At 35.1% G+C, this 21,849-nt stretch overlaps 1 protein-coding gene across 1 annotated transcript in view; it reads left to right on the top strand.

Annotated features, from left to right (window-relative positions):
• Positions 1-21,849, top strand: part of LOC106870237 (ATP-dependent RNA helicase with zinc finger domain) — a 94,426-nt gene extending 72,577 nt beyond the window's left edge. Inside the window, exons 10-24 of the mRNA XM_089354337.1 lie at positions 1,112-1,309; positions 2,475-2,674; positions 3,148-3,324; positions 5,929-6,160; positions 7,196-7,306; positions 8,404-8,528; positions 10,898-11,107; positions 12,847-13,097; positions 13,291-13,409; positions 13,598-13,891; positions 15,200-15,307; positions 15,681-15,756; positions 16,192-16,387; positions 17,147-17,432; positions 19,873-21,849. Of these exons, the coding sequence (XP_089210463.1) occupies positions 1,112-1,309; positions 2,475-2,674; positions 3,148-3,324; positions 5,929-6,160; positions 7,196-7,306; positions 8,404-8,528; positions 10,898-11,107; positions 12,847-13,097; positions 13,291-13,409; positions 13,598-13,891; positions 15,200-15,307; positions 15,681-15,756; positions 16,192-16,387; positions 17,147-17,432; positions 19,873-21,678 (4,389 nt within the window). The 3' untranslated portion in view covers positions 21,679-21,849. The remainder of the gene's footprint in view (positions 1-1,111; positions 1,310-2,474; positions 2,675-3,147; positions 3,325-5,928; positions 6,161-7,195; positions 7,307-8,403; positions 8,529-10,897; positions 11,108-12,846; positions 13,098-13,290; positions 13,410-13,597; positions 13,892-15,199; positions 15,308-15,680; positions 15,757-16,191; positions 16,388-17,146; positions 17,433-19,872) is intronic.

Genomic DNA, 21,849 nt, shown 5'->3' on the forward strand with positions numbered 1-21,849 from the left:
AATCTTGGTCATCCATACATACAAGTATGTCTTTTATGACCGTATCCCCCGACTCAGCTTCCTTGTCCTACTGGATAGCCAAGTATCTCCTCTGGTGACCCCATTAGTGCTAGTGCTACATAAAAAGCACTCATGCTGGTGCTACATAAAATCACCCATGCTGGTGCTACATAAGAAGCACTCATGCTAGTGCGGTGCCACATAAAATCACCCATGCTGGTGCCACATAAAAAGCACCCGTGCTGGTGCCATGTAAAAATAGCACCTGTGCCAGTGCTCTGTAATTAAGCACTTGTGCTGGTACCTGATAAAAAAGCACCCATGCCAACACCTCATGAGAAAGCATTATTATGCTGGTGCTGCATAATAAGCACCCAGTATACTCTGTAATGTGGTTGGTGTTAGAAAGGGCATCCGGCTGTAGAAAACTTGCTCAAAACAGACAATTGGAGCCTCTGGTTTGCTAGCTCCTGTCAAACCACTCAACCCATGCCATCATGGAAAACTAACGTTAAATGATGATGATAATTATAGGAGACATAAGTTAATGAACGGTGGTTAATATTGAATATTTAACATCCACTTTTCTATGCTTGCATTAGGCAGGGGGAATTGTTGAGGTAGATTTTCTACAGCTAGATGCCCTGCCTGTTACCAACCCTCACTTGTTTCTGAGCAAGGTAATATTCGCCCATGACATGCATGTTTTTCATGGAAGACTGGGAATGAATAACATCACTTGTATGATGAGGATGATGATCCCTTGCAACCCTCACATTCCAAGGCAAGGGCGTGCGCACACACACACACACACACACACACACACACACACACACACACACCGAGGGCTTCTTTCGGTTTCTGACATGTAGCTGTAGTAGAAGACACTTGCTCACAGTGCTGTACAATAGAGCTGAACCTAGACTGCGTGGTGGGAACCAATCTTAAGTGCACAACCACCTCTGTGCCTAGACCTGATCTTTGTAAAAGTATTCCTTATGGTTTAGGTGAGTGATATGCTTCTTTGGGCATATTTTTAATGCTCAATTGTCACTTGTTATATCTTTGTTATTTTCATAATGTTTTCATTTATTTCTCTGTCTTATTTCAGGTATGTCTTCACAGAGTAATCTTGTTGGATGACAATAGTCGGCTATTTTTCCGCATTTCCAGCATTTCTATTGGTCCACGTAAAGCCCAAAAACATCAAAACATTGAAAATCTTTGCCAAGAATGGGTTAATTATGAAGCATATCAAACAAAGAACATACCAAGTCCAAGTACTGTAGAGAATGTCTATAGGATCAAGGTATTTAACTCTTTGCTTTCATTATCTATTTTAAAATGCTTGACCTCATCATAATTTTCCTAATTTATTGAATTCATTTACTTGAGAAGCTAATTCATCTAAAATAATTCAAAATTTCACTAAAATAATTTTGAATTATTTTGCTAAAATAGTTTTGCATTATGAAATTAAAATTTTTTTTTTTATCCATACATTGATCTTTGCTGCCCATTATTGCTGGGATGGTCATGGGGGTAGTGTCCTCAGGCACCTCCTCCATAGGGTCTTGCCAGAAGCAACTGTCATTACACTTTCTGGCTGGATTCCCAGACATAACTGACTGAGATTATGGATATTATTCAACCCTTAGGTCTCCTGCCCATTGGCTCAGAGTCTTACAATTCCTAAATAATTTTACAATATAATTTTTTTTTTCACTTACTGTCCAAAGTAATGTAGCTGCATCCCCATGTGGCTTATTTTATGTTTCTCTTTATTAAGGCACAGATTTTCTGTCAATTATACATGGTGTCTTGACATTGGAGAAATTTTCTGCTAGATTTCAACCATTCTTACATAAGAACTGGCTGGAATAGATTGTTCATATCTGTTTAGACTAGATTAAATTAATGGTGGGTAGTAATCCAAACAGAAACAATTTAAATGAGAAGAGAGAATTAATTATAGATGGAATGGACTGGTTGGTGATTCAGATTATTTTTTTTATTAATATGCTTGCAGAGAGTGGGTTTTATCCATGTCTGCTCAAATTAGAATGACAGTGAGATTGATTTGTTTATATAAGACATAAATTTGCAAGGTTAATAAGTAAGCCTTGAAATGGACAGCTTTGTATTACTTGTTGTCAAAGAGAAAGAGGTGCAGTATGAATGGTGAAGAGGAGAGAGGTATGTGTTATGGATCATATTAGTTGGAACTGGACACAGATTGCAAATTTCTTAAGAGCAATAGTGTTTTAAATATCCACCACAAGGTATTATCTAGTGAAGCTAGTTGATGCTTTTAATGTTTATTGAACCCTAGTATGCTGTTCAGTCGGAACAGATTTCTTTTGAGGCTGGAAACTAATTCAGTATTATTAGTTTGTTGGAGTTTTTTTTAACTTCAAAATTGTGGCTTTTATTTCAATGTGATTTTTTTTTTTTTTTTTTGTCTGTTGTTATAGGTGGTCTTCAAGACAAATATCTATGGTACATTTCGTCAGATTATTGTTTTTGATTTTGGAACTGACCCTCTACTTTCGAAAGAAATGCATGTTGAATCTGCTCCTATCCCTGAAGGAGATAAACTTTCAAAAGACTTAATGTCATTTGATGCAAACAGATGGAATGAATTCAATATAGATTTGGTGAAGTTTGAACCACAGTATGTTTTAATTTACTCACTTTCCTAGAGTTTACTTGAAATTTAAACTAGCTATTTGATATTTTTTTGTCTCGAAGCTATTATGTCCAGGAAAAAAATATTTCCTTGAAAATGAAGAATATTTTTCTCTAATTAATATTTTAATTTTGTCTTGCTTAGTATTATAATAAAAAAAAATAATGAAGTCAGTTTATAATTAAGCAAGTTTTAGATATTTAGCTTTCTTTCCCTGTTAGCTTTACCCATTTCTTTTAACTTTTATCTGATAGATGCTTTGTGAAATATCAAACTGAAATTGTAATAAGGTGTTATAATTATCAATATTAAAACGTTGCAAACTTATATATCTGAGTTTCAAATCACACTTTTTTAACTGACAGTTGTAAATAAATAATTCTGGATGAAAAAACTGAGAAAATGTAACTTTAAACCTTGATCTTAACTTTAAAATTATTTGTTAATTATTTTTCTAGTCCTCTTCCTTTATCTGAAAAAGAAGAATTTCTGTTGGAGGAATATCCTCTACCAGATCCCAATAAACTACAAATGCGAGAAGTGATATCGCAAGCTTTCTGTCGAGAAAATTACAGGCAATGGATGCATGACCTCTTGTATTTTGAAGAACTTACACAATTTGGTTTAATTTCTCGGTAAGTTGTTTTTTTTTCCTTTTATATTGCAATGTTATATAAGGCAGTAGAGTGTTGGATTAACTGTCTCTCAGCTCTGTCTCTTTCTATTCTCATTTCAAGTTCAACTAGGATTGACTTTATCCCTCATCCTGTTGAACAAGACATTGAATCCAATAAACATTTTGTTACAATTTTTTTTTTATTTTTAACCATTTTGTCTCAAACAAGGCATGAGGCCACAATGGTGTATGGGACTACAAAGACAGAAAAGAGGTCACCTGTAAGTTGAAAAGATGTTGATTGACAGAAAACATAAAAGGACTGAATATTATAGAAAAGAGGAAAGCAAAACAATGGTAATGAATTTCTGATATCAGCAGTTCAAGGAAAGAAGCTAATAGGAAAAAATAGGCATTTTGACTAACCGGAAGCTCAACATAGAAACAATGTACCTGGGATAAAGAAGCAGGTGACACATCTAAAGGTGTTGAAAAGAGGTACTAGACCAGGGAGTTCATCAGAGTAATGATCATTGAAATCCTTATATAAAACACACAACAAAGATGCATTTTGGTGATGATCCAAAAACTTGAACCTAGTAGTTCTGAATTTGATCAAGCAAGTTAAGTCAGTGGATTTTGATAGCAGATTTATGAGTAGATTCTGCTGGCAATGACTAACTATCTAATCAAGAATACTTCTAATATGTAAGTTTGGCAAATTCTCTATCCATCTCAGTGTGAGCATAAATGTCTGCTTATGTTACTTGTAAAAGTTAGTGAATTGAGGTCGTGAAGCACTTCCTCAAATTCAGGAAAATATCATTTCAAGAGAAGATATTATAGTTGTTGATATTAATAGAGCAATATTTATTTTTTTACAACAATACTTCTGGAAAAAATATTGCATCACATAGAAGGATCATGTTTATATGAAGAATTGCTTCCAATAAGAACAGATATGTTGAAACTGAAAGCTTATATAGACTATATTAAGATATCTTTTTCTAGTCATGTACTCAAGCTCTTTAACCATATTGCCAGAATAAAACATTGAATTCCACTCTGATTGGAGATAGAAATGGAAATCCTATTTGACTTAATGCAACACACAATATTATTTAATGGAATCATGCCATTATTAGAAATGGGAGATGAAAACAAAGGAACCATGCAACCTTAGACTGATGCACAAAGTAACTTTTTACAAGACAGCTGTATTATATAATATCTGAACAAAATCTTCTCTTTTTCTTTTTATATGAGGAAAAATATATACTTGTATTAAGATATACATAGAATTTAGAATTGCATAAGATACATGATTTTGATTTCCCCATTCCATATTAAGGTCCATTTTTGAAAATTCTAATTAATATCTGAAAATATAGTGACACTTTTGAACTAAATATAGAACACTTTTTGTGTTTGTAATTATTTATTGGAGTATTGACAAAAGTGCCGATGGCACATATGAAAGAGTTTCACCAGCTCTTCATTTCTGATTTTTTTTTTTGTGTTATTTGTGTTTGAATCCATACTTAGTTTAAACACTGTAAATATGAATAGGTTTCTGTTTGAATTTATTATTGGTGAAACTCAATTTCATTTCTGGTGCTTCGATATCCAGAAATTTATCTCCAGTATAGACACAAGCATAGCTGTGTGGTTAAGAAGTTCACTTTGCAACCTCATGATTTCAGGTTCAGTCTTACTGCATGGTACCTTGGACAAGTATTTTCTATAGCTCTAGGCCAACCAATGCTTTATGAGTGAATTTGCTAAATGGAAACTATGTAGAAGCTTGTATGTGTGTGTTATGTTTATCCCTAATCACCTCTTGACAACTGGTTTTGGTTTGTGTACATCCCTGCAACTTAGTGGTTTGGCAAAAGAAACTAATAAAATCATTGCCAAACTTTTTAAAGAAATATAAGCATTAGAGTCAATTTGTTCGACTAAACCCTTCAAGGTGGTGCTCCAGTATGGTGAAAGTCCTGTGGCTAAAACAAGTTAGATAAAAGAAGAAAAATATTTTCATTGTCAAACTTCACAGTATAAGAATAATAAGAAATCACTAGATATAACAGAAGAAAATTGAAACTGATTAAAAAAATTGTCTGATGTAAAAAGCACCCAATTCACTCTGTCAAGTAGCTGGCATTAGGAATTGTATCCAGCTGTAGAAACCATGCCATAGCAGACGGTGGAGCTTGGTACAGTCCTGTCAAGCTTGGTACAGTCCTGTCAAGCTTGGTACAGTCCTGTCAAGCTTGGTACAGTCCTGTCAGCTCCTGTCAAGCCATCCAACTCATGCCAGCATAAAAGATGAATGTTAAATGATGATGATGAGCAGATCAGAGGAGAAACTGTTAAACCTATGCTAGTTTGGCTCTGTGCAGTCAGAGGGATTGTTAGGTGACCCACTTGAACTGACCTGACATTTGCTTTGTGTCATATGTTTATGAAAATTCGGCATAATTTTAATTCCTCCATTCAATTATAATAGTAAAAAGTTTGAAGAAAAAAAAAAAAAACGTTAAAAATATTAATTTTAGAATTCAGTTTGGTTTTAAATATCTTTTTTACAATTTCAGAATATTTTGTGTGTTTTATTTTTTAGGTTCAACATTAAAGTTACTTTGCAGATTGTGAATCGATTCATGTTAGTTCCTGGTGGGTACCGTTTAGCAAAATTCAGTTCAGATGGTCAGTTATTTGCCAGAATGAAACTTGAAAATGAACTTTCTGAAGATACAATGCATGGTCGATTGATTTTGCAGAGTGCTAATGCTGTGTGGTTTTCATCTTGTTATTCATTTGAAAACAATTCTCAAAAAAATGATGTTGAAAAGGTATTTACAGGTTTTTATTCTTCTTTTCTGAATATTTTTTTAAACTTTAGCATTTAAACTGGCCATATCCAGCCACAATATTCTACTTGTTTTATGTTCAAACTGACCGAATCCAGCCTTTCCTACCTACCCTTCAATGTCAATCTAAGAATAAAACAACCACATCATTGAAATCTTGAAGCTACAAGATAATGCATGATTAACTCAAAACAATGTGAATAGATAAGCATTACATTTGACTGGCAACCTTACTAGTGCCAGTAGCATGAGGAAAACACACCAGAAAGGACATTATGATAGACATCCAGCTGTAGAAACCATGGCAAAGCAGACATTGGAGCTTGCCACAGCTCTGTGGCTCAAATGCTGTCAAGCCATCCAACCCATGACAGCATAACAAGATAGATGTCAAATGGTGATGATATTATCTCATTTCTACTGCTAGAGCTAACTGTTATAATTGTGACAACATCATAATAGTAGCAGTCTTTCAAACTCCCACCATCTCTAGTAATGGAGCAGTAGTATTTCAAATACATAGCAAATATTATTTGTTTTAGCTGATAATTCAATAATTTATAATTGCATCTCAAATGCTTTGTTCTTTGTGCACTCAAAATAAAATTTAGAAAACAATATATATTTTCGAAGTTTATAGTCCATGTTCAGCTGTTGATTGGTTCCAACATTTTATGCACTCAGCCATTTTGATGTTGCTGTTTTTGTTTGCCCCTTTCAATGCACAAAACTTTGAGGTTTCACCTCCACACCTGTCACGACGCTTGGTTGCCCTGTGGCTTTGGCCCATTTGGAAAGAGGCCTATAAGAGGTGAGAGTGCGAAATTGTCTTCAAAGACCACCAAACATCATTAAAATGAAATCTTTATCATTGACTTCATCGCTATCACAACCATTACTACAAGCAATGCAATCAAACTCATTAATAAAACGCAATTATGACAAAGTTAGAAACAATTATTATTCTTTTTTTTACTTGTGTATGCTTTATTCGATTTTTATTCTTTTACTCCTCAGGTTTATGAGGCTATAATAGAAGATAAAGGTAAAGATTTTGTCTTCTTCCGTTTATCATCCAAAAGTGTATGTGATCTTCAACTGAAAGCTGATCAAGAATTAACAGCTCATGTAAGCCTCAGTTTTACTACTATTATTATTCCTCCTTTGTAATACAGTGTAGGTAAAATTGCACGGAGTCTTTAATCATCTGTCAAGTTACAACAAGGACCTCAGACAGATAATACCTTCCTTAAGATGTGTGCTGTACCCAATAAGGCTGCTTTTTGCAAGACACCAATCTTGCATAGGATTTCCAGTTGCCTTAAGAAGTTATTATTATGATTATTATTATTGTTGTTATTATTATTATTATTATTGAGTGAGAGAGCAGTGCATGCCATCAAAGTGACACTGGGGTAAAATATACAAAGCCCAATATACCCATCATGACTACCCGTCTGATAAGGGTACACCAGGCACATGCATCACAACCATACGTGCGCGACATGGTGATCTCATATCAAGATAAACAGCACATGACCTCACAGGTGGGGCCCAGTTAGAATTTTCTTCAGGTCGAGTAGTCCATCCCGCACAAAAGGCCCCTGAATAAGGTTTGTTTAAGGATGTTGAGCAAAACACCCATGTTTCCAAAAGTGAATTATTCAAACCCCGAAGAATTCTTCTCAACACATGGCTATGATGCTCCCCCACTACTTCTGCTTGTGATCAGAGATCCACATATCGTCGGCCACCAAGGGACATGCTCAACTGGTTAAGGTCAAACAATTGACAAGCAAATCTTTGGTATTGAGCAGAATATTTGCTGTAGCCCATCTTTTATACCAAGACAAAACAATGTACATAACACTTCCAATCAATTAAGAGCAGAAGCCATGAGAACCAATGACTGGTACTGCTGCTGCTGCTATTATTATTATTATTATTATTATCATCATCATCATCATCATCATCATCATTATAATAATAATAATAATAATAATTATAATAATAATACTTTTTTAATATTGCTGGTTCTGCATTTTGTGCTTGAAATATCTATAACATTGAATGTGGATGGTGGTTACAATGTACTTTATTTATCAGATTCACATTTGTTTTGGATTAAAAGGTGTGAAAATAAATATTGATTGCTTTGATGTTTACAAAAAGAACAAAAAAAAAAAGGATTTCTATACAAGATACTTCACCCCTTTTAATTCCAGGTGCAGTTTCAGTTGAATCGGTTACCTAAATGTGAAATGCATCATGCCATTGATAACTTACCTGACCTGGACATTGTATTCCCCAATATGTTACACGCTCCTAGTGTTCCCTGGGAAATTGATAGGTAAGTTACACTTTAGATTTCATTTAAATATTTCATTTTTGTATTTGGTTTACAAGATTCTTGATGTGAACTCCTGTGTTGAAACAGGAGGGTCATTATGCCAATAATACACACATGCACTGGTTCTATTTCACTTATTTTATTATTTATTTGTTAATTAATTAACCAGTGGTTGTATGGTAAGAAGCTTGCTTCCCAACCACATGGTTCCAGGTTCAGTCCCACTGCGTGGCACTTTGGGCAAATGTTTTCTACTATAGTATCAGGTTGACCTAAGTCTTGTGAATGGATTTGGTAGATGGAAACTGAAAGAAGCTTGTCGTGTGTGTGTTTATGTGTGTGTGTGTGTGTCTGTGTCTGTGTCTGTCTGTCTGTCTATGTCCCACCACCGCTTGACAGCTGATGTTGGTATGTTGATGTCCCTGTAGCTTAGCAGTTCAGCAAAAGAGACTGATAGAACGAGTACCAGGCTTAAAAGATAAAATTAACTTCTCGACTGTTTGATTATTTGTTCGATCAATCGATCAGATAGGCTTGTTAAAGTCATTTCATTGCCATTCATGGCCTCATCATTGTCATGCCTTCTCTGTTCCAGTCTGCATAAGAAAACAAAATAGTCATTAGTACATATGAAAACTAGTAATCTTTTACCTAAAATAAAAAAAAGCAGAAGTACAAGTTAAACAAGTCAACAACAAGCCACAATTATTATTGTTTGGAAAGTATTATATTCACCTTACACTGACTATTCTAAATTGAATTTTGGATAGTTGGTCTTTATGTATGATATTTTCTCTTTGAAAACCCTTGACACATATCAGTTCATGGTTGCTTATATAATTACAGAAGTAGAGAACTGCTAGAAGAGACATCAGTAAACTGTGGTCTGTGAAACTTTCTGAAAGAAGGCATGACTATCGAAAAATTACCTTGAATTTTTTTTAGTAGTACAGTTCCCTTGATGATGAGCCATGTCTCATGTGGCTTGCATTTCAGAAGGTTGCTTGTTCCTGATCTAAACTGCTCCAAGAATGGTTTTCAGTATTACTGCAGCTATTTACTGATAGCAAATAGTTGCTGTAGCTGGTCACTTTTCCAATTTCATAAGGAATCGTGTATTAATTTAGAGTTTTTTAAAGTTTTCAAATTGGTCTAAAGAGTTACGGGTCTATAAGAGTTGTGTGAGAACTGCAATGTTGTATGGGAGTGAGACATGGTGTCTGGGAGAGAGAGAGATGGTAATTTTGAGAAGGACAGAGAGCAATGGTGAAAGAAATGTGTGGGGTGAAGCCGTTTGATAAGAGGAGGACTGAGGATTAGATGGGAATGCTGGGATTGGAGGAATCAGTGGAATGGTTGGCAAGGATGAATGGAGTGAGGTGGTATGGGCATGTGTTGAGGCATGAAGAGCATTTTCTGAGGAAGGTGATTGCATTTGGGGTAAATGGAGTTTGAAAGCGAGGTAGACCAAGGAAAAGGTGGAGGGGACAGGTAGGGGAGGAGATTGGTTTGAAAAAGGAGGACGCCCAAAACTGGGTGAGATGGTGTGAGGGTGGTTGCTATGACATTGAGGTAGATCTGGCCACCCCGTTAATGGGGACTAAACCCAGATTTAAAATACTGGATGATGATGATGATGAAACCAAAAGTATCATAAACGAAGGTTCAGGCATAGCTGTGTGGTTAAGAAGTTCATTTCATAATCCTATAACATTGGGTTCAATCCTACTGCATGGCACCTTGAGTAAGTTTCTTCTACAATAACTTTAAACCAACCAATACTTTTATGAAGAAATTTGGTGAACAGAGACCTCTGCTTATTTATTCTGGAAAATATATCCAGTTTAGTTTGGAGGCTTTTTTTTTTTTTATAGAGAGAATAGATGACTTGGTGGAATGATTTGGTAGTTTTTACTGAATTATTAGTTGTTTCTTTTTGGGTTTACTATTTTACAAGGACCTGCTAGACATTTTTTTGACCATAGGAACAGTTTTTGTGGACTTGTGTGATCTGCATGTCCAGAAGAAAAATGAACATTTGGTTAGTCGTTGTTGTGAAGTACTGATTAAGCAATTCTATAATAATGCTGGAAGTCAGCTGAATGACAAGGCATGAGACCCATAGATCTATCTTCCTAATTATTCTGTGTTTACATCTAATGAAGGACCATCTCTGATGGAGTGAATAGTGTTGGTAAAGAAATGTTCTACTACTTAATGAAGCAGTTATGAAAGATTTATGAGTCATAAATTTATGACTCGTATGGTCATATAAAGAAAGAATCTAAAGATCATTTCATGATGCATTAAAATTTTTGGTATTTCAGATCATGATTCATTGAATTTTTGTTTCTTCTTTTTTTCTTCAGTTCTTTGGAAGGTCTGCTTGATTCCCGGGTGAATGAGAAACAACGACAAGCTATTGCAGGAATAATAGCAGATTCTAATGGTGTGCGTTTACCACCTTTATTGTTGCTTGGGCCTTATGGAACAGGAAAGACCTTCACACTTGCCCAAGCTGCCAAACTTGCCCTTCAGAAGAAAGGAACTCGAATAATGATCTGTACCCATTCAAATAGGTAATTTTAAAACCGTTTTTTCTAAATTACATTACAATAACATTGACATATGATACTAATAAAGTCATATAATCATCTATTTTATTATTGATTAAATTCTAATATTTTTTCAGGGTAAAGTATTCTCCTTTTCTCTATTTATTAAATCACAATATCACAGTATTGACTAGGTCATCAGATGCTGTTACGTATCACTGGTCACTATGCACTTCCAGTTTTGTCTTGATTGTGCCATTCTTTTCCGTCTTAACCCAAATTGCTCGACCAAATTGTCTTCCCATTGTCATAGTAAATTATTGTCATTTTCAATAATTTCTACCTTCTACAATCAGTGATCTTTCAGAGTGGATTTCACCTAAAAAAAAATAGTGGACAGGGGATAAATTTGGAGAATAGTGCAACTAGGGAAGGAAAGTTGTCTTGCACTTTGCCCAAAATATAATGGATAAAGAATAACACATAAGGAGGTGTTTCATTGTGATGCAGCATTCATGTTTTGTTTGTCCATGTCTCAGGTTTCTCTTTTCACATTGCCTCTTACGAACACCTCAGGACATTAAAGTAAAATTCTTTACTGATTTTCTGACCACATGAAACAGACATGTGATGAATGACACCCTTCCTATCAAAAAAACAATGATTAACATCACCACGTTTTACTGATTCTGACACTTTATTTTAGATATCAGTGACAGAGACAGTTTTGTTATGATTTCAGCATGGTTTGTGCTTCATCAGCAACAGGTATTTTTCTAACACCGCATGCTGGTCAAATCTCTTTTCCACCATTATACAGAGAATCAGCAACTATTTATTTGCTGGCTTTGCTAACAGCTGGCAGACCAGGTAAAACTCAGATAGCAATGGAGGCAGTATTATTACTGAATGGCAACCTTTATATCCTGCTTAACATGGATATATAATACTGCCGTATTCACCCTGAGAAAGTTTCTTATGCAGATGTCTTGTGTATGAAAACACCAATATTGGTAGCAGATGAGAATTGCCAAGCACCAGTGGTTTAACCGTTGTATCATATGATTTCAGTGTCTTGCACTTTGTCAGCAACTGGTATCTGCTAACATTACATGCTAGTTATGGCAACAATGACTCAGCCCTCTGTGATGATGCCTTTTTTGCTTCAACTTTATAGGTTTCATTTCCTATTATGACACTTCTCAGAAAGTTTTCATTTCAGAAAGTTTTCATCACTGCATGCACTGATGTGATGTGATCATCATTTGTTGTTATGGAGTTTCACTCAAGTTTGAGATCATTTTGATGGATGTCATTCCTGATTTGAAGGGTGCCAATGCACCCTTCGTGACATTGTGTACGACTCAATCTTCCCATTTGTTGTGTTACACCATTGGAAAGCGCTTCATAAAAGCATTTTTAAAATTTGAATTACATTTTCACAGAAACATATTACTCTTTCAAATCTTTAATTGTTGAACTTGTGACAAATCACCAAAACATAGGTTTATTCTATCATGTGTAACTTAGTGACTAACTGATGTAGCATGATGTGACTGTTATTAGACTGAAGGCCAAGATTACTCATACATGAATCTTTATTCACAAGAATGCTTACACTTGTTGAATAGCATGCTGTTTTAAAGTCTGGTTTCTTATATAGACAGACTTTGTACAAGTAATATTATTTTTATTTATTTTAGAAATGCTACTAATCTGTATTATATAACATTTATTTAATATCTTTATATTGTTTTATCTAGTGCGGCTGATCTGTACATTAAAGAATTTTTCGACCCTTATGTAACAAGTGGACACCCTGAAGCACGACCTCTCCGTATCTATTTCCGAAAAAGATGGGTACTCACTGTTCCTAGCTCAGTGATCAAGTACTCATTACTGCAGCCTGATTCAACATTCCGAGTCCCCACAGTTGAAGACTTGAAAAATCATCGAGTTATTATAACAACTCTTAATCAATCTCGAATCATTTATGATTTGAATTTGGGTCCAGGTATGATTGAATTCTCAATTTTTATTTTTCACTTCTTGTTTTTAAAATTACACTTTGCAACTGGCTACATTTGATTTAAAATTTTTGTATAATGTTCTGATATTTTTTTATATCTTCCGATATTTTTTTAAGACAGCCAAACATTAAAAGATTTGTTGAAATATATTCATATTTGGTTGTTTGTTTTCTTCAGATTTTTTCACACACATCTTCCTTGATGAAGCTGCTCAAGTCATGGAAACTGAAAGTCTTATCCCATTGGGTCTTGCTGGAGTGAATACAAAAGTAGTCTTAGCTGGAGATCATATGCAAGTAAGTGGAAAGTCTTAAGTGACATACATTTTTAAAAAATCATTTTTTAAAACTGTCTTTATGTATATTCCTCTGTTGTCAACACCCCTGTGCCATATTTTGAATTAAATATATTTGATATTCATTTGAGTGTCACAAATATTAAATTCAATATCATTATTATTATTATTGTTATTGTTATTATTCAGATGAGTCCCGAGATATATGCTGATTATGCTCGGCAGAGAAATTTTCACCGCTCATTGCTTGAAAGACTTTATGAAGACTATCCAATAGAGTCTCCTTGTAGGATTATGCTCCATGAAAACTATCGTTCAACCATTGAACTTGTAAACTTCACATCTAGTCTTTTTTATGATAACAAACTAATTTCGGCGGGGCAGGAATCACGCCATCCCCTCTACTGGCCATTTACATTTTTCACTGCTAAAGGTGAAGAAGTACAGCACCAAAATAGTACAGGATTCTTTAATATTGCAGAGGTGAGTATTCCTTAATTGTTTGCACTGGTTTTAGTGATTGAATTGTGGCCATACTGGAGTGCAGCTATCTAGGGAGTATAGTTGAATAAAGCAACTTTCAGGTACACACAGGATGAATTTAAACTCTGAATGTAAAGGGAGATAAACCAATACTACGTGGTATTCTTTCTGGTGGTCTCTGGATTCTGCTATTTACTTGTATATTTATAATTTGTTATTATCATCAAAGATTCATAGATTTTTTTTTCGTTTTGAAGAAAGTGTCCATTAGCACTCTCTAATTTTGAATTAATAACTGGATAGGATGAATGTGGAGTACCATCACAGAATTGATCTTGTTTAAAAGCAGGATATAAAGATCATGTGGTATAAATTACAAATATCAATTTATTAAATGTTGGTTGTTTCTTTTTCTAAAACGGAACACTTTGTACACAGGATAAAGAAGTGTGATTCCATAAATTATAGGAGGGCTTAATAAATTTGATTTATTCAAAGAAATATAAGCTCTAACATTTCAAGCTTTGTTCTTTGTATGAGAGTGAGAAAAGAGAAAACATGGTGTTATAGTTATCAATCAAACTCTCCTGTTGACTTAGTGTTGTCAATGCAGACCATTTACTTATCCCTGAAAACTCAGCTCCAGATATTTTTCTGTCTATTTAGATTCAGTGAGTAATATTACTACTGTTTTGTTACAGGGGCTACAAGCTACAGTAGCATTCACCCTTAGGGTTTAGCCGCATTTAAGTGGCAAATATACTTCACCTTGTCGTGTAGCTACTGTTTATACCTCTTTCAGAGATTTACTATTGCTTGTTTACACTTTTTTAGATCAGTGAATTTTCGTCACTACAAAAAGGATATATGTATTTGCATTGGGAGCCCTTCGCATCGAAGATTGGTGATTGTCGTACGCTGACGAAGGGTAAATACCCAGAAACCCGGGTCCGTGTGTATCACGTCAGATCGACGATGGGAAGGATGACTTCCCTTTGCAAATACCGACAGGGCACAGAAAGTGTGTCAGTAGCCAGCTGGAGGAGATGTTCTCCTGGGGCTACAAGCTACAGTAGCATTCACCCTTAGGGGTTAGCTGCATTTAAGTGGCAAATATACTTCACCTTATATTCTAAAGTTAACAACTTAGAATTAAAAGATACAGTCAACTGTGTTAAAGGATTAATGCATCGCTTAAAAAATTCCCTTTCATACTAATTATCGAGTTTTTAGAGAGTAATCAAAATGTTGTAGTTTCATAAATTTAAGCTGTATTTCAAATCTCAGTGAAAATGGTTTTATTTTTAGGTTTATGAGGTGGCAGAAAGAGTCACAGAATTAGTGAAAAGTTGGCCCTCTGAGTGGGAGCCATTTGGTGAAAACAGCATTGGTGTGGTAACTCCCTATGGTGACCAAGTAAGTATGTTCTTATACTTAATAAAATTGGAAATATTTTCAGAGAGATTAATAATTCATCCATTAATCAGAGCCCTTTGTAAATCCACCCCCTTTTTTTTTTAATCCCATTTGCTTCTTCCAAGAAAGATAGATATAACACATAAGCTATGGAGGCTCTTGTAAAGAAGGCTTGGTGAGATGAGAGGGATAAGTTTAGTATTGTTAATATAGATTTTTTTTAAGATTTGCAAAAATATTTAAGTGTGAAGATTATTAATATGAGAGATGTGATTAATTAATGGGGTCTAATCAATACAAACAACTAATTAAATCAGCTGTGTTTTTGTGTATGTATGTTTCATATTTTACTAATCAGCAAATATAATTTCAGGTACAAAAAATAAGAACAGAACTCCGAAAACGAGATTTAGGTGGTGTTTCTGTTGAAAGAGTTGTAAATGTTCAAGGTAAAGTTACCTAATCATTTCTTGATAGTAGATAATGCTGAACAGATTTTTTTTTTGTTTATATACACACATTTTAAGAATCATAAGGAAAAACAATTCTTTGATTCCAGTTAGTGACATCAGTTTAATATAGAAATATTTTTAAATATTTGTCAAAATTTATCAAAATAAATACTGTTTGTCATTTGGATTAGTAATGTAAGAATCTAAAAGTAGACTTGTAAAATATTTAAAAATTTTATTTCACTTTTTATTTTAGAATTAAAGTATTTTGATATGACCTTTGAATTTGAGGTTGTGTTTATCTTAACAGCCCTACTTTTGCCAACATTAAGAGAAACCATTTAAAACTTAAATCTAAATGAATAAAACATAAAATGTACTCATTCTCAGCTAGGCTATTAATTTAAATGAAAATATAATCTTTTAATCCAGGCAAACAGTTCAGAGTAATAGTACTGAGTACTGTGCGTACAAGACACACATGTAGTACAGAAGGAAATTTGGAAGACATAATCGACTATGGTTTCTTGTCTAATGTCAAACTCTTGAACACTGCAATCACTCGGGCCCAGTCACTTGTTGCTGTTATTGGAGATCCTGTGTCTCTTTGTCTTGTCGGAAAATGCAGGTAATATAAATGTGGATTCTATTACCTCCCCTGATTCCAGGACTTCTTTCAAAAGACTAAAACACAAAAATGTAGATGCACAGATTTTAAATTTTGAACGAAAGTTCCTTTCTTTGCTCCCAGTGATATATGTTGATAATCTACCAGTCTGATTTAAGTTGTCAATATTGTAATGATGCAATAGTTCTACTTTTACCTGTGAACTTAACAAAAAAATCATTTCAAAGTAGCTACCAACATTTCTTTAGATATCAGAACATTAAAAAAAGAACCTCGCCCATTGAAGTTGGCTACTACGGCTTTCTGTCTATATCAGTGCGCTATTTCCTGAGTCTGGAACCCAGACAACTGAAGAAAACCATCAAGGAAACAGGCACCGCAGCTGAAACTAGCTCCAGGTTGCTATGGTTGATAAGAAACCACAAGTGGAACCTTTCCCTAAGTGGAGACTAGCTCAATCCTTGCTGCCCCACTCAGGTGAAGCATACAGGCTATGGGGCGAAACGCTTATTCCCATGAGATACCTGCTGATGATATGGAAGGGTTTCCAGCAATGCAATGGATTTAGAAGAGCTTGCAAAACCTCTTGAGTAGCTCCTGCTGTTTCTGTGTGAAGCAAAGCAGATCTGATCTTTATTCCATTTCACAATAAGTTATATTAAGATTTCTTCAATGATTTCTTTTACATTATGCTATCTTCAATAATTTTTTTTTTTTTTTCTCTAAAATTATCATCGCAATATTTTTCTTTTTCCACAGAAAAATCTGGGAACATTTATTGGAGGCTGCTACAAAAAATGGTAGCTTAATTGGAATGAGTTGGAGTCAACTCAGAGGCCAGTTGGATGGAGCTGAAATAAAGAAGACCTATGTTCTCAATCCTTTAGCACCAGAATTTGTCCCAAGTCGCCAGCTACGCTCTCATCTTTTAGATGACGAACCTTTTTTTGATCCTGCTGTGATTAATCCATATGGACCAATAAAAGTTCCCACATTCTCCACTATGCCCTTCTATTCCCGATATTCATACCCACTGTACCCTCAGGTAAGTACATACATATATATATCGTCAGTAAGCCATAAATCCCAAAAACATGCACACTCTAAGTTATAGAGATGTAGAGTATATAAAGATAGATATGGCCGGCTTATGGGGTTATCCTGGTTTTCACACCCATAAAGCACTTAGCTTTACAGCATTTCTTCATACCCTAAACCTGTTGGCCTATGGCCTCTCATGCGGTAAAGCTAAGCGCTTTATGGACGTGAAGCCCAGGTTAACCCCATAAACCAGCCATATCTATCTTTATATATATGTGTGTGTGTATATATATATATATATATATATGTATGTATACATTGAATATTTTTACAATTCATACTTATATTGTTAAGTGTACATTGCATTAAATATATGTAAATAGTTTCAAATTCTGATTTTGTTTTCTATGTCATACAGAATGTTATATATTAGGTATATTACACTGGATGTCTTCATAAATATATATATATATATATATATATATATATAAATAAATATATATATATATATATATATATATATATATATATATATATATATATATATATTTGTTGCTATTGCTAAGTAGATTAATCAGATCTGCGCTATTGAATTTTGATGACAACTAAATATTTACCTATAAGTAGATAAGACACAATTCTTTTAAAATATGTCTCTATAAAAAGGCATATCTTGCTTGGTTTTGTATTTATGACTAACTAATGATTTCATGGATTACAATTTCCTTAAATCCCAAGATGAAATTGTATATTAATACTACAGTATTTTATTTTAATGTATTTAAACTAAGACATTTGTCATTCTCTATCTCTGGTAACCAATTTTATAATGCAACTTTATAGAAATATTTATAAATGTAGGCACCAGCATGGTTGTACGGTTAAATAAGTTTGCTTCACACGCATGAGGTTCTCAGTTCAATCTCACTGTATGGCACTTTTAGCAAATGTCTTCTGTTATAGCTTCAGCTCGTGAGTGAATTTAGTATACAGGAATTATACAAAAACCGTTTGTATGCATTCTCTATGTATATAATAAGGGAATTTCATTCCCCAAAAATACTAGGCATTAAACCAGTATTTCCTTGGATGCAACCATCCCTTCATGAGGTTAACATATCCTCTAATTAATTTTATATATATATATATATGCCAGCATGGAAAGCAGACATTAAATGATGATGATATATGCGCATGTGCGCACACACCACACACACACACAACGATGATTGCCACTTCTTTACAAGAGAAGACATCTCTTCAGTGAGTAAATGCCATCATGAGATTTTATATGACTAGCAAATCTGGCTTTGGACAATCATCAGACCTTCCTGCAGATGTTACAGACATTTCCAGGCAGAGAACTGTCTGGGATTGAAGTTAAGTCCTGTTTACAAAGGGCTCATTTCAAGATGGGTTGTTCGATTCTCTATCTTTCAAATGCTTTACAACCACCATAGTTCACTTCTTAATCTTCAACATTCACACTAAGAATCTTAAAGGCTGCTTTTGATGGCATCTGGAAAACACATACACACACACACACACACACACACACACACACACACACACACACTCACTCACATACATATGCATTTGTGTATGTGTATGAATGTATGGATTTGTCTAAGTGCATCTTGGCACTACTTGGGCACCAATGACATTACTTATGTTTTGTTCCCCCCACCGCTCTTTTAGGAAGCACAAGTACTTACACACACATGTACATGCATAACAGGAACTTCTGCCTACCAAATTCAATCACAAGGCTTTGGTTGACCCAAGACTATAGCAGAAGACACCTGCCCAGATAAATAAGAAGTTTAGTAGCTTGACACTTCAACATGACAAAAAAGTGGGATAAAGTACTTTATTTGAAAACCAGTAAGGGTTGGTACCAAGATCATCATCCACCTCTAGAATACCATCTTGAGGAGTATTCCATGCCAATGCAGAAAAGATAGATGTAAAAACTAAATAGCTATTAAAATATAGTCTGAAATATAACTACAAATTAAATTATCATCATTGTTTAACATCCACTTTTCCATGCTTGCATGGATCAGATGGAATTTGGTGATACAAATTTACTATGGCTGGATGCCCTTCCTGTCACGAACTGTTACCTGTTTCCAAACAAGATATTTCCCCATGGCCAAATATGTTTTTCATGGAAACTGGAAACAAACATCACTTCTATGATGGTAATGCACATTTATAATCACCACATGGCAAGGTAAGTGTACACATAAACTACTGTGAAGTAGGATTGAACCCAAGACCACATGTTTGGGAAGCAAGTTTCTCAACCACTTAACCATACCTATACCTAAATTAAGTGATTACTTCAAATCTTATATAAAAAATATATTCAAGTAAAACTGAAGTTACAATATTTCCCTCAGTGAGACATTTTGTTTATATTTCATTTTGTTTCTTTGCAGCTGTATCCTCCTTATGCTCCATTTTATCCAGGACCTTACTATGGCTTGTATCCAATGTATCCTGGTTATCCAAATGTACCTGGTCAGTCTTTAAATGGACGCAATACTCCACCAATGCCATTATCTTCTCGGCAGCAGCATACTCCATCTCCTCTCCATAGCCAGCAGCGTCCTAAAGTAAAGCCACCTGCTGTAACCCAACCTGTCCCAACTCCAGCTCCTCCACCATTACCTGCTGATGTTGGAACATCTGAAGGGAAAAATTTAGATTCCTCCAAACAATTAGCCAAAACTGCTAAACTCACTAAAGGTCAGCCAGTTATGTACATGCCACCCAACCCTTACCAAAACTCCTTTCTACCACTCTGCCTACCGTTACAGCAGTTTTATCCTCCAGATGACCATAGGATGATTATGGTTCCTCCAAGGTTTCCCAGCAGCCCCTATTTAGGTAGTCCTGCTTTTATGACTCCATCAAAATATCTAGGTGTGTCACGTCCTATCACTGGACGAAACGGCACATATTCTCATAACCGTTGCAATCCAACCAATCGAACAGATCGGAATCATTTCTGTATGAAAGATCCTCTGTTACCACCTTCATCGTCTCCAAGTTCCACAGCTACTGGTCAAGTGATCCAACTTCTACCAAACGTTAAGCATGTACCATCATACTTATTGTCTCGGCAACAGATAGGAAGTTCAAATGAAAGCTCTCGTACAAACACTCCGATATCTACGAATATCACCGATGACTTTACATTACACTTAAAACCTGATCTCACTGACGATCATCATGTAGAAATGCCAACCAACAGCAGATCAGTAACACCAATTGAACATTCCTGGGGACAAATTGGCCACAACAAGAAATCTCTCAATGGTGATTTGCACAAGCATATTCTTCAGAATGAAGACAATTCTGCTTCCAATCAAGGCAAATCTTTGACATTACGTCAGATTATTGGTGTAGATAAAATTAAAGAAAGAGAACCATGCTCACCATTTTATCCTGTTAGAGAATTTGCTGAGCAAATCGTTGACAATGACCATATTATTAAGCCTTCCCCTATGAGATCCCAACAAGCTTCAGTTCGGAATTTTGAAGTACCCAACAGCTTGGATAATATCACCCTATTGCACCAACCAGTTATTGATGATCATCTGAGAAAGATGAATACTTCCAAGCTAGATTTACCATTACATAAACTTGCAGAAAGTAATGGCACCAGCCCTATTGGCCAACACAATGGTCTCAAAGACTTCCAGCCATTACGTTTCTCCACCGGGTTTAGTCATCAGTTCAATGACGATTTAGAAACCCCAACTACAGTGTTAAATGTTGTAAAAATGTTAGATGAAAGTCCCGAGAAGGAAGTTGAACGGGATCTAAATACCCTCAGCAGGCAGACAATGCAACCTCAATCCAACTACTCAAACAACATGTCTCTAGATTTGGAATTACAGAGGCATGTTAACAAAATTGGACAACCACCACCACCACCATCAGTTTCAGAAATGAAAACCAACCAAGTATGTGGTAGTTACAATATTCATCATGTTCAAGGAGGAGAATCTCAGATTCCACCCAGCTTGATGTGGCCACTGAGAACTCGGCTGTATGATCGCTCTGCAGTTATACAGCCGAGCACAGTGGAGGAAACTCAAAAGTTCATAGAACCACTCACACCTCACACTCCAGCAGGTTACAATACTCTTGGAGACACTGATCTGGATTCTCTTTCATTTCTCAGAGACTTAAATATTGGGGAAACACCTGAACTACAAGCTGAAAGTCTGTATTAAATAAATAGTTACGCTTTTATCATCAACTTCGTAAATTGTTTCGTTGACATATTGAAGTCTGATTAAATTGTTATGTGTACATTTAATGAGAGTCCAATTAAAATATCGGCAATGGCAGCTAATAATAGCATGCAAGTTCTCATTGGTTGTCCTGCCCCCCTCCTCCCCCTC

This window comes from Octopus bimaculoides, chromosome 6 (genome assembly GCF_046866305.1).
Source record: "Octopus bimaculoides isolate indiv1 chromosome 6, ASM4686630v1, whole genome shotgun sequence".
NCBI classification, from domain to species: domain Eukaryota; kingdom Metazoa; phylum Mollusca; class Cephalopoda; order Octopoda; family Octopodidae; genus Octopus; species Octopus bimaculoides.